General features: G+C 41.0%; 1 protein-coding gene across 1 annotated transcript in view; it reads left to right on the forward strand.

Annotated features, from left to right (window-relative positions):
* The window catches only part of UBE2O (ubiquitin conjugating enzyme E2 O), an 84,082-nt gene that overhangs the window by 47,346 nt on the left and 24,392 nt on the right, over positions 1-12,344 (forward strand). Inside the window, exons 2-7 of the mRNA XM_058168933.1 lie at positions 395-454; positions 2,945-3,055; positions 7,291-7,388; positions 9,527-9,590; positions 10,872-11,015; positions 11,701-11,810. Of these exons, the coding sequence (XP_058024916.1) occupies positions 395-454; positions 2,945-3,055; positions 7,291-7,388; positions 9,527-9,590; positions 10,872-11,015; positions 11,701-11,810 (587 nt within the window). The remainder of the gene's footprint in view (positions 1-394; positions 455-2,944; positions 3,056-7,290; positions 7,389-9,526; positions 9,591-10,871; positions 11,016-11,700; positions 11,811-12,344) is intronic.

The following is a 12,344-nucleotide window of genomic DNA, read 5'->3' on the forward strand; positions in this document are numbered from 1 at the left end:
AGTTTCAGCACTTGCAATCTGATTCTGACAATAGGCAGGTTAGGTTGTCTTAAGTATAGGAATGGAAGATATTCCAAGATCCTATCAGGGAACGCCTGAGTTGCTTTGAGAAATGACAAATTACAAATAGAATAGAATAATGTATTTTCTTCTGGGATTATCTCTCACAGGAGAGATGCAAAAAGTGTATTGTATGATTGCAAACTTCATTATGTATTGATTGCTCTTATACCCAGGGATACAATTTTGAAGGGGGGGGGAGAGAGAGAGAGAGAGTGAGAGAGAGAGAGAGAGTGAGTGTAAATTATACAAATTATAATTGATACAGAACTGGCTGTTCATGTAGGAAAATCTGCTTAGAATTAATACTACCTTCTCTTTTTTTCAACTCTAGTTGAAGCTCGAAGACAGATCAGTGGTGCCTCGAGATGTCGTCAGGCATATGGGCTCACGTGTAAGTGTTGCTATGTATAGGACAAAGAGACAAAGTAATATCTCATGTGTTGCTAATATTAAATTTAACTGCAATAGACATATTTTACAAGGCCCAGAGCATTTATCTATATAGAAGTAATAGTGTGTTTTAATACCCATGTGCAAATAGTGCTCAAAGATAAGCATGATAGCATGTGAAGTTATTGAAGAAAGGATGCATAAGACCAGTAATATCAGCTCTGAGGCAAATTGTTGTTCATAGGTAAATATCTGGCTAGGATACTGATTTCTGCAGGGAACAGTTTGCAGTTATTCAAACTGTTGGAATAAATATTATTACAGTTACAACTAAAAAGACATTTGTATATTATTAGCCATTTTTCAGGAATCAGTAAACATTTTTCCTTAGTGGCAAAGTATCAAAATCAAGCAGTCAAGAAAGTGTAAATCAATGCCTGGGCCGCTCACACAACCAGGCTCAGCAGCAACCAGGCCACGCAAGTGAGCGAAGCTCCATCCACGCGTACACGGGATCCAGGTGTCATGCAAAATCACCCTCCCCCCCTTCTACAGGAAAATTGCCCTCCACAGAACCGGTCCCTGGCACCCAAAAGATTGGGGACCACTGGTATAAATCATCAGCTACTTTCAGTGATCATTTGATTTGAAAATTAAGAACAATTTTCTCATTGAACAATTAGAAAAGGACTATAGTGAAATATATATTTTAAGAAATCTTGAGTCCTTAACCACTATTCTTCTACACCTGCATTGCAAACAGTAACCACATACTATATATTACAATTGTAATCAGTATGCAATCTCGAGACCTTAGCATTTCTATTTGACATACTACTGTGCATGGATATCATGTTCAGAATCTTAAAAGTTATGCTTGATGGTAAAGGGTTTGTCTCCCCTTGGAAATCCCTTTGCTACATACCGGTTAATGTTTGTTTTTTTGGAGAGAGAAACATATGCAGGTAATATCCAAAAGAGGGTAAGCCCACAGATAAAACAAACTATAATACAAGTAGTCTTCGAGTTACAAACGAAATGGAGCTTGTCCATTCCATTCGTCACCCAAGGATTCATGGGAGTGAATCTGATACCTTGAACAGGTCATTCCCTCCTTTCGCCCATGCATTTGCTAATCGAATGCAAGGATCGTTAAGTGTACATGAGGTATTTCAGGGTGGGGAAGGCCGTGGAAGGGCCTAGTGATGCAACAGGCCACCTGCCTAAGACCACCCAAGGCCTCCCTGACCCACAGAAATACCTCATGCTCCACACAGTTGTGGAGGCCTGCGGAGGTCCAAATAGAGCGTCAGAGGGGTGGATCCGCCCCTCAGAAGCTCCATTTTGGCTGACAACATTCAGGACGAAAGTTGCAGAGCCTCTGCAATTGTTCTTAAGGGCAAATAACTGTGATGGTGCTGCAAGATTCATAGTTTTGGGACTTATTCATAAATGCTGTGGGGCGTTTATTGTGTAACTTTGAATGTTCGCTAAGGGAACGCTCATAACCTGGGGATTAACTGTATAATATCATCTTGTATTCCTTAGCTACTGATACTAAGAGGCGGTATACTGCTGATATATTAGATGATGTCTGGTCATCATGACTAGAGCCATTAACAGCCTTATCTTCCCTGAAGTAATTCACTTATTTTATATTGACAGATCTCTTCAGTATAAATGTACCCTTTAATAAGTCTTGAAGTTTGGGAATAATTCTGCAAGTCACCTATTGGCTTCATTTTTAAGTAGATGCCACTCATTAATAAATAAATCATTCTAGCAATTGCCAGATTATAAAAAGATAATGATGTGTCTAGATTTGTATCTACTTTCTCAACGAACAAGTAATATATAGGCACAAGGGGTATCAAAAATAATATTTCATCCTCTTGGTTATTGATTATCTTAATTAAATAATGCTTTAAATCTGAAGAACTAAAGGGAGAAAAAAAAGGACATCCACAATTTAGGATACATGACAGTAACTATTTACTGATATTTGTTCTACCAAAAGATTTTTGGCACTTTTCTAAATGTTCAAAGAATACAAGCTCTATAATTATTGACACTTGAATGCATAAAACACTGTTTAAGCAACACTGGTTTTCTATGGAATTCTTTTGACAATAATTTGAATTGACTTGTATATAAAGGCTATCCTCCTTGTTCTGACATCTTGAATAGCGAGCAGATGCTACCTAGACTGAGAAATAGTTTATCTGATGTAAGAGTTCCACACTTCAGATAACAGTGATGCATTTAGAAACAAAAAAAGACTCTGGATGCAGTAGGGTTTTTTGCCCAGTAAATAGGTGCGGGGTGTGTGTGTGGACATTAAAGCTCTTTATTCATCTTGTTAGGTTGTATTTCATGGATCTTGACTCTCTCTCTCTATGTAAGCAGTCAGTGAAACTTGAAGGATTCTTGGGTTCTGCAAATATTGAAACCATGCTGAAGTTTTAAAAAAAATATTTGTTTTTCTTTCCAGGACAGCCAGTGTGGGACAGTTGTTGATGTCAATATAGAGTGTGCAGTAAAGCTGGTGGGAACCAACTGTATCCTGTATCCTGTTAACAGTAAAGATCTTCAGAATATCTGGGTGAGAATATTTTACTTTAGCCTGACACAGCAATAACTCTTCTCGCTTAACAAATGTAACCTTAAATCAAGAAAAATAAGCAATATCAATTACTACAGCTCACTTTGGATCTAAAGTGGGTGGAGGGGTGGCGGTTGTGATTAGAGAGAGCCTAGAGCCGAGGGAGACCACTGTACCTCAGATTGCTGGGTGCGAATCCCTCTTTGTGAGATGGGGTCATAGGTGTCAGGTGGGATTACTGATCGCGTACCTGGCTCCTTGCTACGTGACAGTCGCCCTGCCCGAGCTCCTGGAGGTGCTGGCCGGGGTGGCAGTTGAGACCCCCAGACTTTTAGTCATGGGGGACTTTAACTTGCCATCTTCCGGCTCGTCATCGACAGCAGCTCGGGAGTTCATGGCTTCCATGACGGCCTTGGACCTGACCCAAGTAGTTGATGGCCCTACTCACATTGGGGGTGGCACTCTGGACTTGATTTTTGTCTCTGGTCAGTGGTTGAGAGATCTGGACTTGAAGGAAATAGTCATTGAACCTTTGTCATGGTCAGATCACTCTCTTCTTCGCCTGGACTTTCTGATCGCTACTCCCACCGCAGGGAGGCGGAGCCGATCGTTGGTTCCGTCCCAGGCGCCTGATGGACCCGGAGGGTTCGGACGGAGCTTGGGCCATTCCTGAGGGTCTGGCTCACGGCTCGGCTGAGGAACTTGTTGCGGCCTGGGAACGGCGCGGCGGGGCCTTAGACCGAGTCGTGCCTTTGCGGCCTCTGACCCGGCGCGGGTCCCAACGGGCTCCTTGGTTCTCCGAGGAGCGGCGAGGGATGAGGCGCCAGAGAAGACGCCTAGAGAGTCCCTGGAGGTCTAGCCGTTCGGAGGCTGATCGGACACTAGTGAAGTCCTATACTAGGACTTACCTAGTGGCATTGAGGAAGCGAGGCGTAGCTCGCCTCCTCCCTCATTGCATCGGCAGATAACCGCCCAGCCGCCCTGTTTGGGTGACTCGCTCCCTTTACATCAGGGGCGGGATGACCCGTTGCAGGGATGTGCTGAGGAGTTTAACGGTTATCTATCGATAAAATCGTTCAGCTTCGGGATGGTCTGGACCAGAATTGTAGTGACGGGTGAGACGGCTGAGGCGGTCTTGGTGACATTTTATGGGATGAGTTTGACCCTGTGGCTCCCGAGGACATGGACAGGTTGTTGGGTAGGTTGAATGCCACCACGTGTTTACTGGACCCGTGCCCCTCCTGGTTGGTGCTGGCCACTCAGGAGGTGACACGAGGCTGGCTCCAGGCAATTACAAGTGCTTCTTTGGTGGAGGGAGTCTTCCCGGCCGCCTTGAAAGAGGCGGTGGTGAGACCCCTCCTCAAGAAGCCTTCCCTGGACCCGGCTGTTTTAGGTAATTATCGTCCGGTCTCCAACCTTCGCTTCGCGGCGAAGGTTGTAGAGAGTATGGTGGCATATCAGTTTCCCCTACACCTGGATGAAACTGTCTATCTAGACCCGTTCCAGTCCGGCTTCCGGCCCGGTTACAGCACTGAGACGGCTTTGGTCGCGTTGGTGGATGATCTCTGGAGGGCCAGGGATAGGGGATGTTCCTCTGCCCTGGTCCTGTTAGACCTCTCAGCGGCTTTTGATACCATCGACCATGGTATCCTGCTGCGCCGATTGGGGGGATTGGGAGTGGGAGGCACCGTTTATCGGTGGTTCTCCTCCTATCTCTCCGATCGGTCGCAGACGGTGTTGACGGGGGGGCAGAGGTCGGCTCCGCGGCGCCTCACTTGTGGGGTGCCGCAGGGATCGATCCTCTCGCCTTTGTTCAACATCTATATGAAGCCGCTGGGTGAGATCATCAGTGGCTTCGTGTGAGGTACCAGCTGTACGCTGATGACACCCAGCTGTACTTTTCACACCGGGCCACCCCAACGGTTATCAAGTGTTGTCCCGGTGCTTGGAGGCCGACGGGTCTGGATGGGGAGAAACAGGCTCAAGCTCAATCCCTCCAAGACAGAGTGGCTGTGGATGCCGGCATCCCGGTACAGTCAGCTGAGTCCTCGGCTGACTGTTGGGGGCGAGTCATTGGCCCCGATGGAGGGGGTGCGCAACTTGGGCGTCCTCCTGGGTGGACGGCTGTCTTTGGGAGATCATTTGACAGCCGTCTCCAGGAGAGCTTTTTACCAGGTTCGCCTGGTGCGCCAGTTGCGCCCCTTTCTAGACCGGGATGCCCTATGCACGGTCACTCACGCCCTCGTGACGTCTCGCCTGGATTACTGCAATGCTCTCTACATGGGGCTCCCCTTGAAGGGCATCCGGAGGCTGCAGTTAGTTCAGAATGCGGCTGCGCGGGTTATAGAGGGAGCCCCTCGTGGCTCCCGTATGACACCTATCCTGCGCAGACTGCACTGGCTACCTGTGGCCTTCCGGGTGCGCTTCAAGGTGTTGGTAACCACCTTTAAAGCGCTCCATGGCATAGGGCCGGGTTATCTACGGGACCGCCTACTGCTACCGAATACCTCTCACCGACCTGTGCGCTCTCACAGAGAGGGACTCCTCAGGGTGCCGTCAGCTAGACAGTGTCGTCTGGCGACGCCCAGGGGAAGGGCCTTCTCTGTGGGGGCTCCCACCCTCTGGAACGAACTCCCCCCAGGACTCCGTCAACTTCCGGACCTCCGAACCTTCCGTCGCGAGCTCAAGACGCATTTATTCATCTGTGCAGGACTGGCTTAGATTTTAAATTTAGATTTTAAATTTATAGATTTTTAAATTTACAGGGGTTTAAATTTGGTTTTAAGATTTATATTTATATTTTTAATATTTGGCATTAGAATAAGTTTTTTAATAGTTATTTTAATTGTATATAAATGTTTTATGTGCCTGTGAACCGCCCTGAGTCCTTCGGGAGATAGGGCGGTATACAAATTTGAATAAATAAATAAATAAATAAAGAGAGTAATGCCTTTAAATCTTACGTGATTTGGGATTCCACATGAACCTGCCTCTAAGGTAGTTTTCTAAGGCCTATGAATAGATGGTTTGTTACTTGTGACCATATTCAAAGAATTTCAAAAAATGTTGAAGAAATTAAAAAGAACCCTTCTATTCTAGGACTTCGAGGGGAAATGATTATTTGGGGAGGAAAAATAACTTACATGTAAAACTTAAATTTAGCACCCTGTAGAGATACAATTACTATAAATGTTTCCTGTATTCTGAGTACTTTGAAACCTTAGAGAGAACAAGAAATGCATTCTTGTCTAGTACACTGAGAGTTATATCAAATAGTTCATCTCCTCCGTAATTATATTGACTTAACACTGTAAACATTTTTTATATTAAAAAAATCTTCCCATTTTTAGAATTCATTTTGGGGAGTAAAAACTGACTAACAATTGTTGAACGCTTTTTTTAGCCATGTTAGGCATCATTTAAAATACAGTATTATAAAAGATGTCATAATACGTTTTTTTGAGTTATTCCAGATTTTTTTCCCTGTGCTTTTGCATCTCTAGTCTTGATCTCCAGTTTGAAAGCTCTTATTGAAAGACCTTATTATAACATAAACCAAATCCTTTTATTCTTTCAGAATAAAATCAAATTTTGGATTTTTTAATCTCCACTAGACTATTATATTTCTTTACTGCCTTACTATTAAATTGTTTCAACATATTATTAGTAGTGGCTAAGTAAGTAACTGAAAATCGCACAATAAGCTTCCATTGTAGAGGGTGTATAACCTGTGGCTTGCTAGTGCCAGATCTGTACTTTAACCACCACAGCTCACTGGCTGTCACACTGATCTTAAAAGGCTGAGGAAGCTACCTCTCAATTTATTGTCATACAAAACATTCTGTCCTTTCTTGAACCACTTTCTTTATAAGATTTCTCCAGAATGTTTCCAGCTATTTCTTTTTTCAGGTGTTTTTTTCTTGCCTTTATTACTTTACTTTATTAGTAACTCAAGGTAACAAGCATACATAATACTCCTTCCTACTCCTATATTCCCCTCCTATATGCAAACACTAACACGTTTCTGTATATCTGGATTTTATGAAGGAGGGAAAATCCTTTTAATCATCTAGAAGATGTTCAATTGATCATGGTCACTTGCACTTGCGGTAGTTCCTACTTTGATTTAGTTTATCCTATTAGAATTGTATGAACTTAATTGAATCAAAATAATTTCTAGCTCTGATACAATAAACTGTAAAATCAGGCATTCTAACTCTCTCCTTCCCCCTCAGCCCTTTATGTACGGTGACTGCATAGCCTATGACTGGTGGCTAGGAAAGGTGTATGATTTAAAGAACCAAATCATTCTGAAGCTCTCCAATGGCGCAAGGTATTTCTGTTGCTTTGCTAAGGAGCATGTCATTAGCTGTTTTCGAATTAAAATCTCATAACACTGATTTGTCAGTTGTACTCTTGTTTCTCAGATACCAGCTATGTTGATCAACCCTGCTGTATAGAATCTTTTTATAAGAAGTTAGGGATTGTTTCAGAGTTATTACTTGTATAACCTGAATGAAAACTAGCAATTTGGGGTGATTGCTTGGTTCTTGCATTTCTAACATTACTATTTTTAATGTTAACTCTTCTATCTCCCTTACCTGAAAAAGCTTCCTTAGCTGGCTTATGTAGCTAAGTAATGTCAGTTTTAGCAAGCTTTTGTTGTAATGGGAAACGGTGGGGCATCTGATTTGCACAATAATCATATAAGAACTGTTGAAGCAACTTGTTAAGTAGGAAACTAAAATTTCAAAAACAAACTGTTTTGATATTTGCTTAATATTGGATATCATGCTCTTCAGATATTTTTGACTACAATCCTCATCAGTCCAGTTAATATGGCTACTTAACAGATACAGAGGAAGTTGTAGCCAAAACTCCTTAGAGCAGAGTTCCCGAACCTTTATGGCTTTGCAAGTGGGTGGGCGGGCGGAATAGTTCCCTGTGAGTGGCAAGCAGGTGCTTGCATGCAGCTCCATTTGCACAATTGGCACATACATGCTTGCCGGTTGCTCACGCAAGTTGTGATACATGCATGCGCTTGCTGGCCACTTCCACGGCCTGGTTCCAGATGGCTCAAGGCCCAGTAGTGGGCCACAGCCCAGGGGTTGGGGACTCCCACCTTAAGAGACACTCTTTTAAAAAAAAAAAGGCTGCAGAATTCGACACTAACTGGAAATACTGTAATTGTTTGATATAATTGATAATCTGTAATTACTATTTCTGAATTATGTGTTATGTATTTACCAGTAGTACTTCACTATCTGATTATTTGAGCAGATTGTCTACCCTGATGATTTCATTGTGTTGAGCAAATAAGACAACTCTCTTTTTGAATTCAGCATCTTGAGTACTTTTCTGATCCCCTATTCTCTCCTAAAATCTTAGAATGTAAGACATTTTTTACACATAGAACTATATTTCTCATAATTTTATGGGTGATATATAAATATATCCATTTGCTCCAAAGTAAATTACTCAACCGTAACAATATAAGCCTTTATTAAAGGCCTTAATATTGCTCTTAACATTAGGGCTTCACACAGTAGGGCTTTATGTTGGAAAACCTCAGTCTTTTGGGGCCATTGGGCATATTGGAATTTTGGGACCCTGTTAGAAACCCTCTCACAAAATTGTTATGTGTGGTTGAGGTAACCAATTACAAAACATCCATTTTACCGGAAGGCAAAAAGAACAGTATCTATTTGCTAGGAGTGCTCCACTGTATCCAAGGGACCATATATGTATGCTTGATGTTACTGATTTGTTTGGTGCATGCTAGGTAATTATAATAAAGTTAAAAAAATAAAATCAGATAGGGCAGAAAGCTTGGTGAGTATTAAAGGGCATTGCTGCCATCTGCCACATTAGAGACACATGCAGTTTGGTTAAATCCATGTTTTTCTCCCCTATGAGTATATGACCTAGTTAGTAACAAAAATTAGTATAGATAAACCTGCTTGGGGGGGGCACTCAATAATCTCTCCCCCACCTCCCTAAAAAATGGTTTGCATGCAGAAATGTCCAGGTTCAATTGCTGGCATCTCCAGATAGGACTGATTAAGAAAGATTGTGCCTGAAACTCTGGGGAGGTCTCAACAGTCAAAGTTGAACATACAAGTTTAATGGACCAATGATTTTATTCAGTATTTAAAGGCAAGTGGATAAATAGGTACCACTTCGTTGGGAAGATAATAGTGTTCTGTGTGCTTTGGCTTATAGCCATGCTGGCCACATGACCACGGAAGCATCTTCGGACAACACTGACTCCCTTGGTTAAGAAACAGAGATGAGTATCACCCCCTAGAGTTGGACACCACTGGATAGGGGAAACCGTTTATCTTTTTCTTTTTATTCATTAATTAACATCATTAAATTCCAGCATAAGAGCATGTAAATTTAAATATGCTGTTAGGTAGAATATGCTAACCCTTTTGCAATCTTTTCTCCAATGGTTATGTATTTCTTTAGATGTTCCATGAGCACAGAAGACGCAGCAAAACTCTATGACGTCTGCCCACATGTCAGTGATTCAGTATGTTTTTAATCGTTTTAATAAGTCTTAATTTGTAGAGATGCATTTCAGCATATTCTTAAGGTTTAGGTAGAGCATAGCATATAGATAGTCCTTGACCACAATTGAGCCCAAAATTTTGATTGCTAAACAAGGAAGTTGTTAAGTGAATTTTGCCCCATTTTACATCCTTTTTTGCAACAGTTGTTAGGTGAACCATTCGGTCATTAAGCGAATCTTGATTTTCACGTTGACTTTGCTTATTGGAAGCTGACTGGGACGGTTGGGTGGGGATCGTATGACCCCAGGACAGTGCAACTATCATAAATTTGCCTCCCATTTGCCTGAATTTTGTTCACGTGGCTGGGGGATGCTGCAGCAGTCATAAGTGTGAAAAATGGTCATAAGTTACTTTTTGCAGTATCCTTGTAACTTTAAGTGGTTGTAAATTGAAGACTATCTATAGTTGAAAGTTTATTCAATGTTAAGAATTTGGGAAAGAATGGGGTGGGGGGAGTTATGTTATTATGTAATGTGATAAAATAGTTAAGCATGTTTTTCCATCTGGGAATAGCAGCTTAGGACCAAACTGTTATGCAGGTATTTGAAGCCAAAAATCATTCAGATGGATACAATCCTATTGTCCATGCAGTTCCAAACCACTACCAGTTTTGATCCTATTAAGATGTTTTTAATTTAGTATATACTATATTTTCTCTTGCCTAAAAATAAATGGTTGACAATTATTTTTGCTAGGAAAAATAAGGAAAAATAAAATGCTTCATGCAGCAAAACCTGGCCCTTCTCAACATAGATAGATGTTGAAGATGTAGAAATAGATAAGCTATTGATCTCAAGTCCTGTTTGTATGAGCTAATAGTCTCGTCTTTGTCTTCCTGAATGTTTGACCATGTGTGCCTAAAGTAACAGTTGTTGCCAGCTTTATAAGTAAGGAATTTACTTATAGATATATTACAGAATTTATCCCCAAAGGCTGACGAAGTTATCTGGATACAGGTTAATAGAAGACTGTTGTTGTAGTGAATTGAAATGACTTGTCCATTTCTTGGCAGCCCTGAATTCCTTGTACTTTAGCCAATCATAATTAGGCATGAGATTTTTGTAGTTAGAAAGACAATAGCAGAAAGGAGAATTTATTATGTGCAGGAAGATGACCCCCAACTTCTTAAGCATTTCTATAATGATAAAATTAAGATAAAATGTGGAAAATTCGTTCAACTAGGGTCGACTGTGATTTAATTCATATCTGATTTGTACTTCTGGTTTTGCTTCATTTTTCAGGGCCTGTTTTTTGATGATTCATATGGCTTTTATCCTGGGCAAGTTCTCATTGGTCCTTCAAAAGTCTTCTCAAATGTGCAGTGGCTTTCAGGAGTGAAACCTGTACTCAGTACGAAGAGCAAATTCAGAGTTGTGGTAGAAGAGGTATGTTTCAGCGAGATAACCCTATTATGAAATATCATTTGGATTTTCCCCAAAACAAAGCTTGGTGTGTAGTCTTGAAATGTCTTTGTAAACTAAGAGAGGGAGTAGCCTGCTGTTTTAGAAACAATTCCGTTTCAGTGTTTTCTTTTCTTACTCAGTTCATAGATTTAAATTCCTAATAGAAAAGGTCTATAATATAGAAGTTGCGTCCATTTGGATATTAGATTGTTAGTATTTAATCAGAAAAACCCTCAGGAAAGAATGTCTTTTGACAAGTAAATGCAAAGGAATGTAGAGATAACCTTGAAGAAAGTATGCAGGAACAAAGAAGAAAAAACAGGAAATAATTCAGCCCTGGGAAAAGTAGAGTCCTATAATGCAATTTTTGTGCTGTCTGTTTTCTGGTTTGGCCTATGTTGAAGAACTGGATGATATTTTTTTTTTTAAATGTCTAATATGTTGTACATCTCTTTAAATTGCATAATTAATATTAGGATTATTAGGATTTTTTGGGATTATATCGCAGAAAAAGATGGAAATCAAAAGGAAATTCAGAATTTGAGACAAAGTGGGGCTCAGAAAAGAAATTTCATCAGAAATTGTATGTTGATTTTGTAAACAGTTACAGAGTACAAGGACATCTTAATGAAATATTTCTCTTACAATCCAACCTTTTCTTCTTTAGGTACAAGTAGTAGAACTGAAAGTTACTTGGATCACTAAGAGCTTCTGTCCTGGGGGAACTGATAGTATAAGCCCACCACCATCTTTAATCACCCAAGAGAATTTATCTAGGTAAGAAACAGTTCATACCAGCTTCCGAAAAGGCCTGCTTGTTTCATGTCTTTGAATTGATAAAAGTAGAATAACTACTTACTTTCATAAAATGCATTGTTTTATAGTTTCCCTTTCTTGGATCTTACTGCTCTTACTACAGATAGTCCTCGACATACGACCACAATGGAGCCCAAAGTTTTTGTTGTTAAGTGAGACATTTGTTAAATGAGTTTTGCCCAATTTTATGACCTTTCTTACCATAGTTGTTAAGTGAAGTTAGTAACCTGGTTGTTAAGTGAATCTGGCTTTGCCATTGACTCTGCTTGTCCAAAGGTCACATGACCTTGGGACACAGCAACGTTCATAAGTATGAACCAGTTGCCAAGCATATGAATTTTGATCACATGATTATGGGGATGCTGCAGAGTTCGTAACTGTGAAATATGGTCAATAGTTATTTGTTTCAGTGCCATTGTAACTTTGAATGGTCATTAAATGAACTGTTGTAAGTGAAGGACTACCTGTACTTCTCCTTGCAAGAAGACTGCAGGA

Source organism: Ahaetulla prasina, chromosome 2 (genome assembly GCF_028640845.1).
Source record: "Ahaetulla prasina isolate Xishuangbanna chromosome 2, ASM2864084v1, whole genome shotgun sequence".
NCBI lineage: Eukaryota > Metazoa > Chordata > Lepidosauria > Squamata > Colubridae > Ahaetulla > Ahaetulla prasina.